Genomic DNA, 25,187 nt, shown 5'->3' with positions numbered 1-25,187 from the left:
GAAGTATTGCTGCCCTGGGTCTAGAGGGTGGCTGCTGAAAGACTGTGTCTGGTAACAGGACTCTGCACCATGCCACACAAGCACAAGAACCCAATTTGGCTGTCAGACAATTTCCTAGACCACATCACCCCAGACATCTGACCACCTAACTCCCCACACTACAATGCCCTTGATTACTATGTGTTGGGTGCAGTTAATTGAGAGACCAACGAAACTCCTTGTAACACCAAAGATGAACTGAAGGTAAGTATTACAACAGCATTCACCAACTTAAACAAGGAGACCGTCCAGAAGGGTTGCAGATTCCGAAGACATCTGGAGAGAGTGGTTGAAGGCAATGGTGATTTTATTGAATAAATTTGCTCTTTAGAATTTCAAGATATTTTTATGTAATTTTGGTAAATATATTTGTTAAAATGAGATGTCAATGTTATTTTCATTTTTGTGTAATTTAGACGACAATTTATTCACTGCACCCTGTATATGTATATATACATATATGTATATATATATATAAATCAACATCATTGTTTAACATCTACAGTGCAGAATATGGTCAGGCAGAATATGTTGAGGCAGATTTTCAATGGTCAGACACCCTACTTGTTTCCCAACCAAGCAATATTTCTCCATCGTCAAACAAGCTTTACATGGAAGAATGGAGAAAAAGAAAACAAAATAAAGAAAAAAATCCCATCACTAATATAACAGTGATGCTCACTTACAACCATCACATCATGTCAAAACAAGAATACACACAAAACACACACACATAAAAAATGGACATTCAGTTACTGTCAACGAAATCCACTATCAAAGCTTTGGTTGACCTGAAGATACAGAAGACACTTGCCCATAGCGGGAGAAGGCCATTGTGTGTCAGGAAGAGCATCGAAACAATATTTGCCCCCAATGAATTATGTCTGACCCTTGCAAGCATGGAAAATTAGGCACTAAAAGGATGATGATTGTGTGTGTATGTGAACTGAATATATTCATAAACTCACAATAAATTCACCCCTACATTTCCCACAGAACATTATATATATACATATATATATATATATATATACATATCAATCATCATTTAACGTCTGTTTTCCATGCTCGTATTGGTTGGACAGTTCGACTGGGATCTAGGAAGCCAGGAGGCTGCACCAGGCTCTAGTCTGATCTGGCATTGTTTCTACAGCTGGATGTCCTCCCTAATGCCAACTCTCTCTCTCTCTCTCATATATATATATATATATATATATATATATAGAGAGAGAGAGAGAGAGAGAGAGAATGAGCTGTGTTCATAAGAGGAATAAGAGTTCTTATAACCGTGTATATATTTTGTGAGTTTGTGTGTGTGGTGAAGTGTTTACATGCAAATTACATACATGTTATGTAGTATGCACATGTTGTGAGTATGCAGTTGGATCACCCAAGTGCATGTAGTATGCATGTTGCATAGCGTGTATGTCTTTGGTCAATATTCAGTGGTTCTCAACCGGAGTCCACATAAGACTTCTGGAGGATCCACGTAAGCAAAATAGTAAGTTGGAGATCCACAGTAGTAAATTAAGGGTCTATGAAAAACTTTTGCTTTAGATGTGTTTATTGCAAGGAACAGCTAATTTTCTTCCTCTAACATTTTGTATAGTTCAACCTGCACAAGTTAATGTGTGATAAACGAAATAGGAATTTTGAATGAAGTATCAGTAGAACTAGTCTTTAAGCATCAAATGGTTAAGGGGGTCTACCAAAATAAAATAGTATCTATAAAGGGGCTCATAAGTAGAAATGCCAGATATGAAGATGGAACAAGCAGAAAATTTTGTTACAGAACATGAAGTGCACATGAAGCAAGTGGAGATTCTTTCATGGCATCCCAGTTGAATTTAACCAAACTTGTACCAAGTGAAAAGGAATCATAATGTAGAATCCTTTGTCTGTAAGTGTGAAACAGTCCAAACCATGAGTTACCTACTGGTTAGTCAATTATTCGATTGTCCTTTGTAGAAAGACTTGATACATACAGAAGATAATCCATACAGTTTTTTTTTTGCCAAATAGTTAAAATTCATAAAAACATTCATTTCAAGGTTAAAACCAAAGATGATAAACTCTTTTTACAATTCATCATAGTAATTAATCACTTATTAAATTAAATAAAGTTAAAATCATGCAATAAAGTTTAAAAAATGAAATTTTACCAAAAAGAAAAAAGAACATTTTTTATTAGATACTAAAAAGAATAAACAAATTCATTTCATATATATTTATATGTACTGATTAAACCTAAATTTGATATTTCTGCTAGTTTTTAGTAGAGTTGCTGTATTGGACTACCACTTTGGAGCTATTTTTAGCATTCTCAATGGCTTTCCCTACCCTTCAATGTTGAAAATTATTCAACACCATGTGTATCCTGTCATCTGAACACAAACAAAAAATCTAGCATGTCTGTATAGATTTTCTTTAAGACAAATTTCCAACTTCTAGGTAATCTTACCAATATTAGTAATTGGTGATCGATACCAAATACTAATATTGATTATTTGCATTTTTTTCTGATTCATGAAACAGGCCTCTTAAAGAATTATTTATTACCATCCAATTTTAATTGTATTTACTTAAGGTTTTAATTCTTTGCAACTGTTATTAAGGAATTTTAAATTTCCCATTGGAACTAACTTTTCCTTACTATTCATTTCACTATGTATAAATGTACAGTATGCCAGCGGTTTCTCAATAATATTTCAATATATATTTTTTATGTATTGTTTAAATTTGTTAAACTATAATGCAAATTTTTATCTGAAGTTAATTGAATTTAATCATTTTTTTTTTTCACTGTTATGATGCTAGATCTTTTTGAAGTTGATTGTACAGTTCTTTTGTTATTGTCTTATTGAGCTGCTTTTTCTATTTTCAAGTAATTTTAATTCTGATTATTATAATTTTCTTATTCTTTGACTCAAATACAAAAGCCAAAAACAAGTCCGAAGGTAAAAACCCTTGAATTTACAGAAAAAGTTTCAAAAGAATTTGTATTGGCTCACAATAACCAGTCATACAACATACTGTGCCTCACTGATGTCAAATGCAACAAAAAGCATTTTGTTGAGTCACATAGAATGAGCAAAAAACATCAAAACTATCTTTAAAAGACTACTAAAATTGAACAGCCACTGATGAAATTGTTTGAATTTACTGAAAACGAAAGATCTTTGGATGCAATGGTGACCAAAGCATTTGTTGAGGTTGACATTCTTTTGCACAAGCTCACTAATCCAAGTTTGAAGAAGCCTCTTTGATTCTATCAATAAGTCACTGACATCTCAATCTACATGCTGAAAATATGTTGATATGCATAGTGCAAACACAGTTGAAAATTGCAAGAGATTCCTGAGTGATCAAAATGTATGATGAAAGTCAGATTGAAGACAAACAATTGTGGATATACTTATTGGTTCAGTTAAAAATCCTTATAAAACTGTTCTTAATAGAATGTTTGCTACTTCAATCAGCTCTAACTGCTGCAGTCATTGCCCAGATCATCAATGGTTCCCTAAGGGAAAATTTTCTCTTATTGTCTGATGCTAGTTGGTAAATGGTAGCTCCTGGAGAAACATTGCAAGTTATGTATCCAAAGCTCTTCCATATAACTAGCTTCTCCCACCTACTGCATAATGGTGATCTAAAAATAAAGGTTTTCTATCCAGCAGTTCATTGTTTGGTTGCCACCATCAAGGCTGCACTTTAAAAAAGAAAAAATTACCAACACGAGCAATTCAAAACAATTGGATACCCCACTCAGCCAATTGTGACCAGGTGGTGGAGCGGGTTGGATGCCTGCAATTACTATGCCAAGAACCTTGCAGAAGTTACAAAAATTGCAGAGAGATTTGAAGATGAAGGCATTTTGGTGAAGAGAGTGAAAGACATTGTGAAATCAGGATTAATCTCACCCAAATCTGTTCAAACTATCTGTAGTTGAAAGAGTTGATTTTGAAAGCTGAATCAACAACATTCCCCATCTACAATGCTTACAAAACCTCTAAAGAATTGAAATTCAATGAAGACTCATGTTGCACCATGAGTTACATAGATTTTTGATTAAATAGAAAAAAAAACAAATCAATTCAAAAATTCAACTAATGAACCCCAAACTTTCACCCATGGATAGTGCAGATCCTATACAATGCCAAGCAACATCAGCTGCTGTTGAATGCAGTTTTTTGATGCTGAAAAAAATCCTTGCAAAAGACAGGAATTTTGGGCCTACAAATACAAAGCAATGTACCATATTGTATTATAATAAATCTCCATGATGGTTTTTTTCTTCTTTTTTTAACTGGTTTGATAATACTCATATATTGTTAAGTAATCAAAACTAGAGCGAACTCCCTAAAGGTTAAAAAGTATGAAAATAAAATTAAAATCAAGCAATTTTTAAGTTTAAAAAGTAATCACCCAAGTAATTAGCAATATGTGTTCATTTGTTGACGTAGTAAAGATGTAGTGTGGACATAGAAAGCTGTCAAACAAACAGAAGAGTGAAGGAGTGACCATAGAAGTAAAATGAAAGTATGTGAAAGAACATGGTGTTTATCACACTGTGCTAACTGGCAAACAAATGAAGAGTGAGTGAGTGAGAGAATTAAAATAAGAGTGGGCTAAAGAAAGAAATTAGCTTTGTGTTGTTTGAAGCATAATGAGAATTAGGAATACTGTCAATAAACTGATAAATAACAGAAAAACAATGAAATCTTTAAGAACTCACAATTTTTCTATGAATATTGTAATAAAAGGTCTGGAAAAAGGATAATCACATGTAAATTTTTCACTGTTTTGTAAATATTATTGTAATACTCCTATAGTTTAATCATTTTAGTTAAATCTTTACAGCTATCAATAAATGATTTAGTAGACCAGCAAATAATGTATAACTAAAAATCTGTCATTTTGATGACAGATTTTTGTATACCATTGTGTTTGTATACCATTGTGAGATACCATCTTTAGCAGATGTCACAGACTATTACATTAACAAATTATTGATCTCAACCTTTTGGTTAAAATTAAAGTGTAATATTTTGCCAGTAAATACAAAATGTAAAATCTTCAGGTAAGAAATTTATCAAAGGTCATCTTAAATTAATGCAGCATACTTTCTAATTAACTTTTAATATCCTGCTGAAAATTTTTTGAATCAAAAGTTCAGTCCTGCAATGATTGAACAGAAAATGCCAAAAAATGGACTTGTCTATGCAAATGCTTCAAAGCATCTTTTCTTAGGGTCAGATTATAAAAAGTGGCAGTATTGAGAAAAAGATTAAATTTAATAATATAAATAGTCAGTTCTACTCAAAACAATGTTGTACATGTGTGGTTGTTAATAGTAATTAAAAAGCTGATGCACTTAAAAATAGATAAAAAGGATAGCAATGAATTAAATTAGTAATAGCTTTGGACATAAAAATCTCACAAAAAAAAAAAAAATTTTCCCTGACATTTTTACAGTTTAATCCTTATGAAATTTACAGGTAAGCTGCTACCATCATCAGAAACAATATACTCAAGTATGCTATGAATTTCAATGCATGTAGAAACAAAGTTGACCTTTCTCTTTTGTTCTATATAAAAATTAGTTTGTTGGACAAGCATACCAATGAAAACACAATGAAAAAAAAAATGGTGAGGGACATTCAACAGGCTTCATGTTGTGTCCTGAACAACAACAACACCTGCAAAACGTCCAGTGTCCAGGTAATATTTCATTTGAGTCACTTGATACAAAACCATATAGATCAAAGTCAAAGCAAACACTTGTGTACATGGAAGGAAAAAAATATTCTGATTACCATTTCCAAAGTCAACAACCTTATCTGCTATTAATTAATTGATTAACATTCAGCATTTAATCCAACGATATCTAATTCAAATAGTCTTTCTGTTTTATGTTTGAAGAAACCAAATCCAGCCTCTCACACCTATCTTATAATGTCATTCTAAAAGTAAATGATGCTATCATCAAAAATTTGAAGCTACAGGATAATGCTTGATTAATTCAAAAGAATGTGAATAAATAAGCATTACATTTGGCCTCATTGAAAACAGTGTTGCTCAGAAAATGATTAGCGGCCAATTTTCAAAGAAAATTTTTGAGAAAATCATAGAAACTCAGCAACACGGGTTGATGTAAATAACGTTTGAGATGTTAAATATATGAAAGAGGAAGAGATTTCTTCCTTAGAGAGTTCCTAACTTCATTTAAAACAAATGTGCACAAGGTTGATATGTGGTAACCTGCTACTGCACAAGTAGACAGCAAGTGAAATCCCTGACCATGATTAATGGCTTGCATACAATTCATGCAGTTTCATGCAATATAGGGCTGACAGACAAATGCAGTGCCATGCTGGATTGTGGCTTACAGAATGTAATGGTTTAATAAAGCTGTCATAATAGTTCACTAGTATAATAACAACAACAATAATAATTTCTAATTCAAGTACAAGACTAGCAATCGTGTTGGAAAAGGTTAGTCAACAATTGATTCCAGCACTTCTACTTTATGAACCCCAATAGAATGAAAGCCGAAGTGTTGACCTTAGCAGGCTTTGAACTCAGAATATAAAGAGATATAACAAAATACCATAAAACATGTTATTTCATACTCTAACAAGTTTGTCAAACTACTAACTTAACACATTACTACCAATAATGATAACTATTCTTAATTTAGACACAAAGCCAGCATTTTTACATTGACAAGAGGGACTTAAATTGATTACAGTGTAACAAAATTTTATATATTTTTTTTTGTCTTTGGTTAGTAAAGTTTTATTCTCTATTTGCTTCTATCTAGAAATTAAACAAAATGACTACTGTTTCCTTCAAACTTTGCTTTTGTGACCTGAACATCAACATTTTGAGACTGACCTATTTTCCATCACATTTCAGACAGACAGATTCAGTGCTGAGTTGCTGAAGCAGAAATATTGTTATAGCAAATATTCAGCTCAGTACCACAGATTTGCTTGTCAGTTGCTTGACCTTAACCACTTGAGCAGGTCCCTTAGTGGTTGACAGTACATGCATCTCTGATCATGAGCAGGAGTAGTGGGGGAGCATCATAGCCATGTGTCGAGAGGGATTCGTTGGGATTTGAATAAATGTAACAAAAGCAAAATTTGAAGGAGAGATTAGCCCTTTTACATACTTTCTAGAGGCACACAAACAGGAAATAACAGTTGCTACCCATGTATTTGTGTTTTATTTTATCAATCCCAAAAAGATGTAAAGCAAAAAGTTAACCTCAGCAGGATTTGAATTCAAAACATACAGAGTTAGAAGAAATATCGTGAGGCATTTTCTCCAATGTTCTAGTGACTACCAATCTACAGCCCTTAAAATAATTCTTTTTAACCTAAGTACCAAACCTAAAAGTTCAGGGGAGGAGAACAGTTGATTACATTGACCCCCAGTATTTGACTTATTTTATCAATCCCGAAACAATGGAAGGCAATCTGTTGGCTTTGGCAGGAGTTGAACTCAGAACATAAAAAGTTGTAACTAAAGACAGTTAGACATTTTGTCAGATGCTCTCATGATCATAATAATCTACTGCCTTAATACAACTAATAATAATAATGATAATAATACTTTCTGATCTTGACACAAGGAAATCAATTTTGATGAACAAGCTAAGTCTATTGCATTGAACCCCATCCCCATTACATAACTGGTACTTATTTTATTGACCCTGAAAAGACAAAAGACACTTGAACTCAGACTGTGAAGCACTGGAAGAAATGCCACTAAGAATTTTGCCTGGCACAGTAATGCTTCTGCCAGCTCACGACCTTACTACTACTACTACTACTACTACTAATAATAATAATAATAATAATAATGGTTTCAAATTTTGCCACAAGCACAGTAATTTGGGGGGAGGGGAGTAGTCAATTACATCGATCCCAGTCTTCAACTGGTACTTAATTATCGACCCTTAAAGGATGAAAGACAAAGTTGACCTCAGCGAAATTTGAACTCAGAACGTAGCAATGGGCAAAATACTGCTATGCATTTCGTGCAGTGCATTAATGTTTCTGCCAGCTCGCTGCCTTAATAATGATAATAATGTTTTCTATTATAGGCACAAGGCCTGAAATTTGGTGGGAGGGAATTAGTCAATTATATCGACCCCAATATTTCACTGGTACTCAATTTATCAACTTCAAAAGGATGAAAGGCACCACCTTTCTGCTTTAATAAAGAACAAAATCAACAATCTGAAGACATGGAATGAGATGGTGAAATATGATCTTCAGTTGTTGAGTCTCACTGAGACAAGTGACCGAGACTTCTGGCAATTTGCTGTGCTTGAGAAGATACGTCAAGCTAAGTGAAATCGTGGTCATGGCCAGTGCCAGTGACATGTAAAAAGACAACTGAGATGTTAAAGACACCCAGTCCACTCTGTGGAGTGGCCGGAATTAGGAAGGGCATCCAGCAGTGGAAACCAAGCCAAAACAGACTGGACTTTGGTGCAGCTTTCCAGCTTACCAGCTCCAGTCAAACCATCTATGCCAGTGTGGAAAATGGATGATGATGATCATCACCATGGTTTTTATCATCTGTCCTCTATACTGGCATGGGTTGGACAATTTGACAGGATCCAATAGGTCTCAGTACTGCATTTTGCTCCAATGTGTGCTTTGGTATGATTTGTATGGTTCAATACCCTTCTTAAAGCCAACCACTTCACAAAGTGTACAGGGTGCTTAGCTCACAAGAAAGATTCAGATCCCCATCAACTGAGTGGGACAACAGTAGAGGGGAAGAGTTTTATGTTAGGTGATGAAAGGCTAGAGTATATATTTTCAACCACCTCCATCCCCAACAAAAAGTTAATAAAACTGTTTTCTCACCAGTTGTCTTGAGAAATAGCATAACTAACCACAGATCATCCTTTGGTTTTGGTGGTCTTTTTAGCAGAGGAAGGGCAGTCCTCTTGATGTTTGTCAAGGACTCAGAAATAGGTAAGATGAAGGGAAGTTATCCTTAGATTGGAAACATGACCCAAGTGACTGTAACAGAGTGGAGGGAGTCTGATAAAGGCATCCTAGGGCCAAGTACTGCCAAATAAGATAATGAAATATGTCAACCACTTCAACCACTTCAGGAACAATGAAGGTGTTAAACCAGATGATGAAATGGCCTTTGGTTCTATAATATAAACTTCTTATTTTAAAATTATCTAAATTAAAACTTGCCATCAAAATCTCAGTTAATTTAAATTCCAAACACCAGCTTGAAAAGAAAGTTATTTTACCAAATTCTTTATTCTGTTCAAACTTAATTAAATAAAAGTAGCGTAATTCAACAAAAATTTGGTAACAAAAGGGTTAGACCTACTAGTATAAGGACTAATATCCTCAGAGACTGAACCTCACATCATCATTTAACATCCATTTTCCAGGCTGGCATGGGTTGGACAGTTTGACAGGAGCTGGCTAGCAGGAGTGCTACACCAGGCTCCAGTTGTCAGTTTTGGCATGGTTTCTATGGCTGGATGCTCTTCGTAATGCCAACCACTTTACAGAGTGTACTGAGTGCTTTTTATGTAACACTAACAGAGGTGTTATATACATGGCACCAGCATGGGTGCTTTGTAAATAGAACCAACATGGCAACATGAGTGCTTTTTATATCCAGTCACTAAGTCTATACACACACAAATGCACATGGCTGTGGGCTCACCCTCATTGTGCAGCACCTTGGGCTAGTGTCTTCTACTATAGCCCCAGCATGACTAATGCTTGGTGAGTGTACTTAGCACACAGAAACAGTGTGGAAACCCATTTTGTGTGTGTATGTGTCCCCACCACTCCAAACAGCTTAACAACTGATGTTGTTTTGTTTATGTTCCTGTAACTTAGCAGTTCAGCATAAGAAACTGATAAAATAAGTACTCAACTAAAAAAGAAAAAAATAAGTATTAGGGTTGATATGCTTGACTAAAACACTTCAAGTTGACACTCCAGCATGGCTGCAGTCTATACTGACCGTCAACATTTTTTGTGTCCTAAAAACAAAAAAAAAATGTGGTGGGGTGCCATTACATCCTTGTCAGAATTTGATGATTGCACATTGCTTTCAATTTAAACAGACTTGGTTAATTAATACAACCTATTTTTTCTTACTAAAGAGAAAGAGAGAGAAAGGGGGGAGAGAGAGAGAGAGAATGGCTGACAAAGGGGAAGACAGGGAAGAAAAAAAAAGAGAAAGATAAATAGAAAAAAATAGAACATTTTACCTTGAGTGTTCGGAATCGGCAAACCATGCTTATCAATTCCTAGAAATAAATAAATAATGAAACACTTAAGATATATAGCATGATATAGTTTTGGTATGAATTATATATTCAATTCCATGCAAAACAAAAGTAAATTATGTTCAATACACACAAACACATGCCTGTACATTAGAGGCTTCTAAGATACAGAATATACAATGCCCTATATTTTACATTTTTCCTCAATTTCATATAAACACACAAAATTTGTTTGTGCATACATACATACATACATACATATAAATCATAATATATATATATATATATATATATATATATATATATATACATACATACACACACACACACACACATTTTCCCAATTTAACTTATCACAACAACTCTGAGTACCCATGTTGTACCGGTGGTCTACATTGTAACTTCATTCAGTTGCTATTTCTAGTAGGTCATTTGGCCTATTTGGAACTGAAATAGGAACTGAATCACACTAAAATTACTTATCATATAATAAAGGATATTATATAATGTAATTCTAGGGGACAAGATGGTCTTACTTGGAATGCCTTGCTCATAGGTTTGCTCAATTGTGGCTGAATCTAAACAATATTATGTTATTTTCCACCTCACAATAGTATATATGACCAAGGGAGCCTGTACAGGATATACAATTAATACATTTCGTTTTTGGATTTGGTTTGCAAGATTCTTTATATGAGTTTGTGTGTTGAAGCATATTATGTTGTGTCTGGGGAGAGTCATTTTCTTTTTGTGCCTTATAATATAACACACTCACCGGTAAAATTTCCACTTTTTTCTTATTTTTATTTTCCTAAAATTTTCGTTGCGTCTTGCAACCGTTTCAATAGTTTTGATTCTGTCCCGTTATTTACACAGCGTTGCCTTTTGTTTGTTTGTGCGCATGTGTGTGGGTATGTATGGATGTGTGTGTTTGCATGTGTATGTATGTATATATGTGTGTATGCATATGTACATATGTATGTATGTATGTATGTATGTATGTGTGTGCACACTGTATGTACGTATCCTGCATATTAATTCAGTTTTACATTTATTTAATCTATTCATTTCTTTCTGTTTTTGTTTTACTGAAACAGAATCGAAATTGATCAATGGATATCGATCAATGGAAATTGCAGATGTGTTACCAGTGCCGGTGGCATGTAAGAGAACCTTCCGTTTCGCGACCGTTGCCAGCACCGCCCCGTTTCGTGTCCGTTGCCAGCCTTGCCTGGCCCTCGTGCCGGTGGCACATAAAAAGCACCATCCGTTCGTGGCCGTTTGCCAGCTCTGTCTGGCACCTGTGCGGGTGGCACGTAAAAAGCACCCACTACACTCACGGAGTGGTTGGCGTTAGGAAGGGCATCCAGCCATAGAAACACTGCCAGATTTGACTGGGCCTGATGAAGCCTTCTGGCTTCACAGACCCCAGTGCTAGCATGGAAAACAGACGCTAAACGATGATGATGATGATGATGATGAAATACTAGACATGAAACCACAAACAAATTCAATTGATGACATACATAATATTGATTACAGTACTTGATGGCAAGAGGATTGAAAGGGAGAGTCAATTTCAATAAAAGTTCAAGCTCAGAGTATAAAAAGATGAAACCAAGACTCATTGAGGTGTTTAGTTCAATATTAACAATTATGTGTAATAACCATTACCATGGCCTCATTAACAACCATTAGTGGTTTTTATATCATTAAGGTGCTTTGTTTGACACTATAAATTCCAATTAATCCATTAATACCAGAACTAGATGTTGTTACTGTCACATACATCGTTATCCACTGCTGTCGTTATGTAAAAAATACTCAAGAATCTTTATGTCATTAAATCCTTTAGCATGTAAGCTGGCCATGTCCACCCAAACCCAAATATTCTGCCAATTTTATGTTCAAACCAGTCAAATCCAGCCTCTCACACCTACCCCACAATGTCATTCTAAAGCTAAACAATCACATCAAAATCTTGAAGCTACAAGATCAGCTCTTTTACTCTTTTACTTGTTTCAGTCATTTGACTGTGGCCATGCTGGAGCACCACCTTTAGTCGAGCAAATCGACCCCAGGACTTATTCTTTGTAAGCCTAGTACTTATTCTATCGGGCCCTTTTGCCGAACCGCTAAGTTACGGGGACGTAAACACACCAGCATCAGTTGTCAAGCAATGTTGGGGGGACAAACACAGACAAAGATATACACACACATACATACATATATACAATGGGCTTCTTTCAGTTTCCGTCTACCAAATCCACTCACAAGGCTTTGGTCAGCCCGTGGCTATAGTAGAAGACACTTGCCCAAGGTGCCACATGGTGGGACTGAACCAAGAAGTATGTGGTTGGTAAACAAGCTACTTACCACACAGCCACTCCTGCATGATTAATTTAAAACCATGTGAGTAAATAAGTATGACATTTGACAGAGTAAAGTGAATGCTAAAGAGTTATGGTATTTTGTTCAATCATAACAATTTTGCACATCCACAACTGCTGCAACTAGATATCATTAATGTTTTTAATATCATTAAGGTTATCAATTCTGTTAATCAATCATAAAAATATTAAATATTATATAATTAAACTAGTGTGTTGCTGTCACAATAAAGTGCATCTTGTGCATTCTAAGTGCACTGCTGTCAGAAAGTGCATCTTATGCATTCTATGTAGTAGTAGATGAATGAAGAGAAGCACCATAGTATGAAGAGGATTCTTGGTCTTGTCTTGGCCAGGACTTGTAATACAACAACAACTACAATGTTTGTACCAGAAGACAATGTGTGCCAACCATTTTCAAGTACTCTCTAAAATGGTTGGATGTACACAAATATCATAAGGTTTGAGAGAACCTTCTTGTCATGTCCCGTTGAGGGCAGGGAAATCTCTTTAGTGCTTGTGCAAAAAAGGAAAAAAAATAAAGTGCCCAGTGTACACTGCAAAGCAGTTGTTATTAGGAAGGACATCCAGCCTTAGAAATAAAAACAAACAAGAGGTATGGTCCACAAAAGAGGGAAGTAACTCCAACCAAAAACCGATTTAGATTGTGAAAATCCTTCCGACCCATGCCCTCATGGAGGTCACCTCAAAAACTGCTCCATAGTTTGTGACTGTGCCACAAACCACACAGGGAGCTGCATTTCCATTGGTTGAGTGTCTTGAATGTCACCCAATTAAGACATTTATACTTCACCAGATTATATAGACTTTTACTTGCTGGTATTTTCATAATGGTTGAAGATGGTAAGCTGTTATTATCCTCATCCCATGGGATTGTTCTTACCTCACTTGCTATGGGTGACTGCCTCAAGTGACACTGATGATTGGTTAAACATACAATGCCTTTAATCTATTTGCAGCTAATGATGTCTTATCATGCTACCTGCATATAACAATGACAAAAGTACACATATTTGTGTAGCACTACATATGGAAATGGTCGATTTTGTCTGGTATATATATATATATATATATATATATATATATAAAAATAATAATTTTAAGCATAAGAAAACTGATAAAAATTTTATGAAGCAAAAATGTGTGCTTTAAATTTTTTAAAAGCTGAGTTGGATGCTATCTTGTGAATTATAATAGTGAAGAGAGATTTATGAAATTTTTTTATAAGTAGAATGCAGAAAATGATAAAAAAAAATTAGATAAATGTAAACTTTTTTCACCAAGAATGATAGAAACTTTGATAAAATGGATGCTTAAAGATAATTGGAAAAAATTTAGTGTGTGTCACTATCTTTTATTTCATAGTTTTACATTAATTTTTTTTCATGTTAGCATAACTGGAATGGTTTCTGCATACTTGAATATTTTCATTTTATTGGAACAAGTAGTTTTACAGCTTTCTCGCTCTATTGATAACCAACTGCCCCAAAAAGAGAGCTGAACCTGTTTTTCAGCCAAGGAAAACTGATAAATGGTGAGTTCTGTGTTCATAACAAGTAGCCATGTAATCCTCTGATCTTGGACTGAAAATATTTTGTATTGAGTACTCAGCAACATAGTCAATACTCATAATCAAGAAAAGCCCATCACAACTCGATAACCCTACTGCCACCAACCATAACTCAACAACTACACCATCACATCACTCGAGAATATCACCACCACCACCACCACCACTACTGCTACTCAACACCTTCACCCAAGAGCACCACCCACCGTCACTCAACAACACAATCATTTCCACATCAAACAGGGGATGGGGAAAAAGACATCAGTTAGATTACTACAACCAGTACTGTCGACAACTCCTACCACCATCATAATTGTCATCACCACCAAACCATGTTTGTCTATTATCTTTATCACATCACAAACGTAACTACCAACATAATACCAATGCCATCCATCACTATCTCCACCACCACCACCACCACCACTACATCATCCTTCAACATCCCCATCAACATCATTACTACTCAACTGCCAAGAGTCTGTGAATGAGGCCCTTATGTAGTCACTCAATTTGCTCCACAATACCCTTCAAATCATAACCCCCACCATCTTAGAAAAGACCACACTGGATAACATAGTCCTGGGTTCCATGCACACAAGAAAAAAAAAAGGGACGGTTACAGCGCAGGAGTGGCTGTGTGGTAAGTAGCTTGCTTACCAACCACATGGTTCCGGATTCAGCCCCACTGCGTAGCACCTTGGGCAAGTGTCTTCTACTATAGCCTCGGGCCGACCAAAGCCTTGTGAGTGGATTTGGTAGACGGAAATTAAAAGAAGCCCGTCGTATATATGTATATATGTGTATATATATATATATATAATATATATATATATATATATATATATATATATGTGTGTGTGTGTGTGTTTGTGTGTCTGTGTGTGTCCCCCTAGCATTGCTTGACAACTGATGCTGGTGTGTTTATGTCCCCGTTACTTAGCGGTTTGGCAAAAGAGACCGATAGAATAAGTACTGGGCTTACAAAAGAATAAGTCCCGGGGTCGAGTTGCTCGATTAAAGGCGGTGCTCCAGCATGGCTGCAGTCAAGTGACTGAAACAAGTAAAAGAGTAAAGAGTAAAAGAGCTTGAATATCCCTAATCATGATATGCCTGTTTGATCAGAGCTGACCTAGGGTTAAACAACAACTAAATTACTTTCAGTGTGACTAACATTTTTATCAGCAAACATTGTAAACACCAGCATCACCGGCACCACCACCATTATCACAGCCATTAAATCACTATCATAATCTCAAGAGTGACATCTATAAGGCAGTAGCAGGACAGTGTGCTTAAAAGTTCATTAGTGTGTATGCTGAATATGCCCTGTTTCTGAAGCAGCATGCAGTAGTCATAGTAACTGTGAACTGCTAGCTTCTGTTGCCAAGGTAACAACATTGGAAATATTGGTAGCTGGAAGCAGTCATGGCATAAAGTATGATTTTTATTTTTTCCTTTTGTTTTATCTATATATCTTTCTCTCACTCCCCTTCTGTCTTGCTCTCTTTTTCTCTCTCTCTCTCTCTATCACTCTTTCACACACAATTCAGTACAACAAAATATATACTGTGTGTACATGCATACGTATAACATGGAAATTAGTGCTCTCTGGTGTATTATGATGTATTCATGGGAAGTTTTGATGTTGCAGAAGTCTACAAACTAGTAAGCCTATGCACACAATACGAACACCATGCAAAAAAAAAAAATCAAAGTACCCAGCATAGGATCATAAAAGATGATAATCTAATTGTTTCCCATAATGTTAAATATTTGCAAGAAAACCCTAATCAGCATATTCATAGAATTTAACCTGAAATTTATAATCACTGCAAACTTAAAAATTCTTTCCTAGACTTAATTTGAACTCAATACTGAGACTCCCCTTCGGTCATGACTGACCGTGGAATTGCACCTAGAAAGTTACCCTCCCAGGCACAAGTCCGGGCAAGGTTGTTTATGGAAGACCAGCAGTCACCATGCATACTGGCCTCCTCTCTCCATGCCACCAGTGTTATCCAAGGGAAGGACAATAGCGGATACAGCTTGGCACCTGTGACGTCACAGCTCATTTCTACAGCTGAGTGAACTGGAGCAACGTGAAACAGAGTGTCTTGCTCAAGAACACAACATGCAGCCCGGTCCGGGTTTCAAACTCACAACCTCACAATCGTAAGCTCAATGCTCTAACCTCTGAGCCATGCGCCTTCACATAATTTGAATTCAATAACATCCCTATTAAAAAACTAAATGAAGAAACAGCATTCACCAAAACAGTCATCACTCTCAAGTGAATCCATGTTAACTATAGTGAATTTGCCATTAAAAGTTGAAATATGTCACAAACATATATTAACTAACCTAAAGTTCACTTATGCCTAAACACTCTTGGCACTGATACTGTAATTTTTTCTGACCTGACAGCCCAATGGTACAAATCAGTCACTGTTGTTGACTGGGTTTTAGCTAAAGCTACAGCTTTAAGTTTGTCCAGAGTTGCAGCTCTTCTGTATTTCCCACTGATAATGGCTAAAGAGCTAGAAATATGCCTGGGGATCTGAAAGGGGGCAGCATTGGACAGATATGGTGTTTTTTAACACTTTTTACCATAAGAGAATGTTTTTCTTCACAGTAACTGCAGTGAATTTGCCTTTAGAAGTTGAAATATGTCACAGACATATTCTAACTAAGCTAAAGTTTGCTTATGCCTAATCACTGCTTGGTGCCAATACTACTGTAATAGACACACACACAGCATTGCCTAAAGTACAGATCAAAGACTAGGTCTTCTCTTCAGATCTAAAAATTAACTTAGCTCTGAACAGCTGCTGGCTCCATATAAAGCACACTAAAGTACTGTTCACACATCTAAAACAGGAGGATAGCTGCTATTAGAAATACACAAACATGCTGTATGTTTGTGTGTGCACACTGTGTGTTTGTATATCTGTGTGTCTGCATGAATGTGAACATGTGCATATATGCCCATGCAGGTGTGTGAGTGTGCATGCACATGTGAATGTATGTGTGTACCTGTGTTTATTTCTGAGTACACGTGAATGTTAACACTCTGCAATTTTGCACAAGAGAGCCAATCTATGTGGTTTCAGAGTTGAATCAAAAGTTCTTTACTTGAAAAATGGGTAAGGGCATTCCGTTGTAAAACAGTGCCTTCAATTATATATATATTCATCCATTATCCTCCAACCCATGCTAGCATGGAAAACCAAATGTAAAAGAGGAACAAATGAAATTTGTTGAATATCTAGCATAAGATAAAAATTATGCTTCTCAACAGTAGTTACATGGCACAAATATACAAGAGAATGTTTGTTCTACTTCAAGATAACTTGAAAAGGTAACATTAAAAAAAATGAAAAGTTATATTTGATAACCTTTACATAGAAAGAAAATGGGCATTGTGTTAATTTGTTAGTCAACATTACATACAACCATAATAATAATTTAATGACCATTCAGAGATATAAACTTTTGTATTAAAAGTGTCTTGGTGAATGGGTTGTTTGTATAGAATGAGAAAACTTTTATCATTGCATACAAACAGGTAAACATACATAAATATAAGAGAAAAGGTAAAATAATAACAAAAATAAAAAAAAAAAACCTTTGCATCGTCAGTGATCAGTACTTTTATGAATAAAATCAATTTGCGCAAGAATATTTAGTCCAAAGTAGATTAACTATTTGAAGATGATTTTATAACTCATAAATTGCTGCATAGCCTGAAGATTGCTTGAAGACACCAGACATGTTACAAAATGCTGTCTGAGTAATTTTCATTCCACAAAATTATTAGTAGCTCATAGAAATATATATATATACTGAGCTTATTAAACAATAGTTATCTTTCACCAGATGGAGTACTTTTTTGTTGATCTTACCTTCATAGAACAGTATACTTTCACACATATATATAAAATACAGTGTACATTTAACCACATTAAGAGGTTTCCATCATAGGACTCTCTTATGCTAGAAGGAACAGCTAAAGTCCAAACCACTAATTAGGAATAAAATCTTGAAGGGAATGAAAAATGAAAACATTTACCATCTATTTCCTGGACCATGGTTTCTGACTTTTTTTAGAAAATAAAATAATTTGCCAGGCAAAGTCTTCGTCAACAGCTACGCCAAGATTAAACATATAACCACGAGGCCAATCCAGCTGTGCCTCTTATTTACACATTTAAATTTTTCAAATCCAACGCGCAAGTGCAGTTTTTTGTCGGCAGCAAGACAATGCTGGCAATTTCTTCGAACAAATTTTCCAGAAATCATTATACATAATTAATAATATCAGGGTAATAAAGATTTTAGAAATCTTTATTACCCTGATATTATTAACTATGCATAATGATTTGCTTGATTAAAGGCGGTACTCCAGCATGGCCACAGTCAAATGACTGAAACAAGTAAGAGTAAAAGAGATATATGCTACATAGATTACCTTCAATAAATTAAATAAAAAGTTCACCTTTAAAATGCCACGACAACCTCTCTAGTGAACATATATATAAATATATATATATGTATATATATATATATTTATTGATAAAAATGGTAAGACAACAAAAGAATGAAAGAGACCTCGATATTATGTAAATAGAGGAATTTATCTGTAAATGTAATATGTTATTTTTATCATGGTTACCGAATAATTGTCACATATTACATTTACAGATACATACATATACACATACACATACATATACACACACACATACATATACACATATACACACACACATACATATACACATATACACACACACATACATATACACATATACACACACACATACATATACACACACACATACATATACACATATACACACACACATACATATACACATATACACACACCATACATATACACATATACACACACACATACATATACACATATACACACACACATACATATATATATATATATATAATATATATATATATATATATATATATATATATATACACACACATATATATATTTCCTATAGCATCAGTAATATCATTTTTTTTTTCTATTTTCTGAAATCAGTTTAGGTTTTGTTAGTTCTACTGTGTCTCGTCAGTCACGCTAATAGAAGTCTAAAACAACAAAATGGGAGTGAAAGACAAGCAGAGATGTTAAATTCAGGCAAACTGTAACGAAAGGTTTTGCGCTGAAGCCATGATATAATCAAAATGAGTCTGCAGATTTTTAACATGTTTTTAGTTTAACAATTTCACATACATACAGATATATAGATGTACTAGCCATTACCTGTCACTATGCCGCTGAGTAACAATCTAGTGAAGATGAAATAGATCCTTCAGCAGAATCCTACACATGTGTACATATATATATATATATGAATGTGTGTTTCTGTGTGCCTGTGTAGTAAGAAGCTTGCTTCCCAACCACATGGTTCTGGGTTCAGTCCCACTGCATGGCACTTGGACAAGTGTCTTCTACTATAGCCTCGGGCCAACTGAAGCCTTGAATGGATTAGGTAGATGGGAACTGAAAGAAACTCATTGTGTGTGTATGTATGTATGTGTGTGTGTGTGTGTGTGTGTGTTTGTCCCCACCATCACCACTTAATGTGTTTACGTCTCCCATAACTTAGCAGTTCAGCAAAAGAGACCGATAAAATAAGTACTTGGCTTAAAAAATATGTCCTGGGGTCAGTTTGTTCAACTAAAAACTTTTCAAGGCAGTGTTCCAGGACGGCTGCAGTCTTATGGACGTTTTATTGAAAGTAAAGGTCACCAACATGGGCTAATATATCTTGTGTCACTATAAGCATTACTGTTAGAATTGCAGATTGCTGAAACAGATGCTGCAATGCATCTTGCCCAATCCATTAACAGTTCCAGTATTCCAGTGCCCAAAATTGTTACTTTTTCACTGACCTTGTAAAAATAAAAAGCTAAGTAGACTTTGAAAGGGTTTGAACTCAGAGAATAAAAATAAATGTTGCTCTGTATTCTATACAGTGCTCTGGCAACTCTGCCAAATTGCTACTTCGAAAAAATAATTATTAGTAGAAGCAGAATGGTTACAGCATCAGACAATGTACTCTACAATGTTATATTCCAATTTCACAGTCTACTTTGCCATTCAGGCTTCCAGAGTCAGTAGAATAAAGTATCAGTTAATTACTGGGATGATTTAATTGACTGCTCCCCTCTTGTAAAATTCCTGGCATTATGCCAATGTTAGGAACAATTATTATGATTATAATTATTAAGGGGGTGGGTTGATCGAACTTTTAGTATGCAGAACAAAAATGTTTAGTGACATTTCTTCCATCTTAACACTCTTGAGTTCAAATTCTGTCAAGGTCGACTCTGCCTTTCATCCTTTTTGAAATTGATAAAATAAGTACCAGTTGAGCACTGGGGTCAATGTAATTGACTTACCCCATCCCCGCCCTACCCTAACTTCAGGCTTTGCGCCTGTATTAGAAATGATTACCATTATTATTATTAACCCTTTAACATTTAAACCGGCCATATCCAGCCCAAATGGTCTATCTGTTTTATGTTCAAACTGGCCAGATCCAGTCTCTTCCACCTACCCTACAATGTCATTCTAAAATTAAATGATTACATCTTTAAAATCTTGAAGCTACAAGATAATATGTGATTAATTTTTTAAAATATGGATACATGAACATTACATTTGATAACTTACTCTGAATGCTAAAGGGTTAAGGCAACAAGCTGACAGAATTGTTAGCATGCAGGACAAAATGCTTAGTGGCATTTCATGTCTTCATATTCTTAGCTCAAATTCTGTCATGGTTGACTTCACCTTTCATCCTTTCAGGGTTGATAAAACCTGAAAACTGCTAGCCTTGAATCAAAATTTCAAGTATTCTTATTATTATTATTCCTCCTCCTCTCAGGAAAATACATTCAAAACTAGAACAATGCTGTTTTCTACTTATTTCTACTCTATAACTGTTTTCTGCTCTGTAACTTTTCTCAAAATCATGAAGTATTTCAATATTTTCATTTTGTTTATTCTTTAAAGCCAAACAATTTACCAACATAGTGGATACTTAGTTTGCTTCATGGTTGAATCTGACAATTTTTTTTTAAAATAGGTATCTTTATTGATTCACCATTTTTCTAACAAAACCACCTTCAAATCTAATGTGACAGTTTGATTTATGCAGGTTATTATTCTTCAGAATATGAAGGTTTTGAAAATAAGTTCTCCATATTTCAAATCAATAGAACTCTTAACTGAACTTGTCTAGGTTTAGAGGAATCTTTTACTTGTTTCAGTTATTAGATATCAGCCATCCTGGGACACTACCTTGAAATATTTAATCAAACAAATCAATTCCAATACTTATTAAGTTGATACTTATTGTATCAGTTTCTTTTGCCAAACTGCTAAACTACAGGGACATAAACAAACCAACACCAATAGTCAAGCATTAGAGATGGGGCAAACACAAAAACACACACAACAGACTTCCACACAGTTTCCACCCACAAAATTTACTCACAAAGCATTCGTAGGTCCAGGGCTATTGTAAAAGGCACTTGTCCAAGATGCCTCGCAATAGGGTCGAACCCAGAGCCACATGGTTACAAAGAGAGCTTCTTAACCACACAGCCATGCTCGAACTCTTCAACCCTTTCATGAAACAAACACACACAATAAATAGACTATGTGTTTCAATTAACTTTCTATGTCATAAAATATTTTGAGAGGTTTAGTAAAAACAATATCTGAAATTTAAAACATTGGTGCTTCTTTAACCTTTTTGTTACTAACCCGGCTGAAACCGGCTCTGGCTCTGTAGTACAAATGTCTTGTTTTCATAAGTTTTGAATTGAAATCTTCCACCAAACCTTAGTCACAATTTATGTTCCTAACACTAGCTGAATGATAACTAAGTTATTTTACTAAATTCTTTGTTATATTTTAAAATAATTGAAAGAAACACAGAGCATCTCAAAATAAATACAGTAACGAAAGGGTTAATACCAGATCAGCTGTGATTCAGCAGACCAACAATCAATGTTCTTTCAGCCTTGACCATCTCTTTCATGAGGTAGTGTATATCTAAGACTACATTATCCAACATGTCCTTCCAAAAGAGACTTGACTGCTATTTCTAACAGTTTTAGAGACCATGTAGAAGATATCTCATTGACTTCAGTGTATATCTAGGACTACATTATCCAGTGGGTCCACTCTAAAGAGATTTGACTGCTATTATTAGTAGTGTTATTGACCATGTAAATAAGTGGTTCTCAACCACATTTTGCCTATGGACACCACTGATTCTCTTTTCACTCTACTGAATCCCCCTGTTAAAAAAAAAGTCCTATATTTTTATAATTGAATATGAGGAATTGTATATAAGAAAATTGTGAAAATACTTTGTGTATTGTAAAAGTATAACTAATTTATTGCTCATAAACTTTAATAACAAAATCTTCTATGGACCCCCAAGTGCTATATGGACTTGGGTTGAGAACCACTGATGTAGATATCTCATTGACATACTCCTTTGTTGGTTTACTTTGCAACTGAAATCTCCTGGTATTACTCATGTCATGAGATTTTATAGAGATTTTAATTTAAATATAAACAAATGAATACATAAGAAAAGGATGCAACATATTAAAAAGCAATTTATCTTAATATATTCCTAAATAAACTGTAAAACAGCATGACACTGATGTATCAGTATTACAATACACAAAGCATGGAAAATGATAAGAAACAAACAAAATGCATTGGGATATTAGCTGCTCCCAGTTTGAGAACATCCAATACCCCACTTCATTTAATTTCTCTGTTGGTGTTATTATTTTGAATAGAGTACTGTACAACCAAGATAGGGTATTGCAAGCTTTGAATAGGGTATTGCATTACCGAAATATCAACTTTATTCTATTTAATAATTTACTTGTGAAGAGTGTGAGATAAAAATTGTTTTTATTGTACAAGCTAGCCTCGTTATTAATTCAAACATCTGGCAGTGTTTTTATGCTGCATAGCAATTTTATGTCTATATAAATATGAGCAATTTGGACGTATTATCTCTGTTTAAACCTGAACATTATAATCAGATTTCAGATTTGACATTGGTCTCAAAGCTGGCTGGTAATAAAAGGGTTAATGCACTATTATTCTATATGAAATAAGCATTTTTTAAAAACTTCTGTGCAAACAGACAATACAAAGACTAAAGAAAATGAAGGTCTGGAAGTTAAATTATACAGCTAGACAGAATGTTGCCGACAGCAGCAGTAAAGATTCAAATAAGGATTATCATCTACAAGAGTAGCTACTATGTGCAAGTTAAAGAGGAATCACCTATATGGTTACTTAATATGCTTAAAATAGAATAGCAGCCAAAGCTCCCTCATATAACACTTAATATTTTACTAAGTAGGAAAGTCATATGCATAATGTAGTTACAGATGCCTTTATGCCTCTAGAAAAAGATGGTGATTTTAGTTGGAATGTCTTTAATCATAAACATTCTCTACCAAGGGTGCCTTAGAGTTAAACAACAACAATAATGATATAGGCACCCTGAGTAAATAAACAGCTGGTAGAGCTTCATGAGAACAAACGTGGAGTAGGATTCCAGCAAATCTTACCTATTAGTTCAAGAGATACACCATTTCTTGTCAGGGTTTGTTTTCCCATGAATAAATAGAAATGCAAATCAAACCCTTAACATAGTTTTATGTTTAACCCAGTGGTTCTCAACCAGGGTCCATACAACCCTTGAGGATCCATATAAGATTTCTTTTCTTGAAATTTATGTGCAAAGAATTGCCTGTACTTCTTTCAATACACCAATTTTATTATTTTTTTTTAATGTAATTTCTTATATTTCATTCTAAAAGGTAAGGCACCAAGCTGGTTGAATCATTAGGTTGCCAAGCAAAATGCTTAGCAGCATTTCATCCGCCCTTACGTTCTGAGTTCAAATTCTGTCGTGGTTGACTTTGCCTTTCATCCTCCCAGGGGTCAATAAAATAAGTACCAACTAAGTACTGGGATCAATGTAATTGACTTACTCCCTCCTTGAACTTGTCCTCATCACCATTTGACAAGTGTTGGTTTGTTTACATCCTCATAACTTAGCAGTTTGTCAAAAGAGGCTGATAGAATGAGTACCAAGTTTTAAAAAAAAGTACTGGCGTTGGCGCTCCAGCATGGCCAGTTAAATGAATGAATGAAACAAGTGAAAGATAAAAGATATAAGGAAACCTAATAAGTGCAGATTTACTATTTTTTACTCTCTGAAATATATACAACCTCAGACATTACACAACTCATTCTCTGTATTTCTAAAGCATGTCAGATTTGGGGTGGAAGAAAATTGAATTATGCTTTTTTCATCTCAGAGAATCATCTCACAGACCCTTTCAAGGTCATGTTTTAATGATATACGCAGCATCTAAATATTTTAATTACTTTTGAGAGTTTATCAAGAATGTGGAAGTATTTCGCTCCAGACTTAGCATTTTAAAATTAAGATGATGCTAAGAACCTGTCTTAGCAATTGGTTTTTAGATAAAATTACAGTGGAAGGTTTCAGTTTAGACAAACATTTCACAACAAGATTTCATATTTTAGAACTTGATGTAGCTTCAGGCAGATTTGACATCAAGTGGGTTAAATTATTTATAACCCTCTGGGAAAAGGGACCACATTCCAGATCGTTGGTGCTAGAATATGACAGGCATGTGCTGTGAATAAACACACAGGGTAGGGCAGCAGACACTACCCTCTCTCTCTCTCTGTACAAACACCCACAATGTAGGATTAAAGGCGGCGAGCTGGCAGAAACATTAGCACGCCGGGCAAAAT

General features: G+C 34.9%; 1 protein-coding gene across 5 annotated transcripts in view; it reads right to left on the bottom strand.

The window, feature by feature from the left end:
- The window catches only part of LOC115215375, a 215,303-nt gene that overhangs the window by 47,308 nt on the left and 142,808 nt on the right, over window positions 1-25,187 (bottom strand). For all 5 annotated transcript variants that reach the window (XM_036505988.1, XM_036505985.1, XM_029784532.2 and 2 more), the window contains one exon: window positions 10,316-10,354. In XM_036505988.1, coding sequence (XP_036361881.1) covers window positions 10,316-10,342 — 27 coding nt within the window. In that variant the 5' untranslated portion in view covers window positions 10,343-10,354. The remainder of the gene's footprint in view (window positions 1-10,315; window positions 10,355-25,187) is intronic.

The sequence above is a fragment of the Octopus sinensis genome, linkage group LG9 (assembly GCF_006345805.1).
Source record: "Octopus sinensis linkage group LG9, ASM634580v1, whole genome shotgun sequence".
NCBI lineage: Eukaryota > Metazoa > Mollusca > Cephalopoda > Octopoda > Octopodidae > Octopus > Octopus sinensis.
Note: the sequence above shows the minus strand (reverse complement) of the source record. Positions and strands in the feature narration are given on the sequence as shown.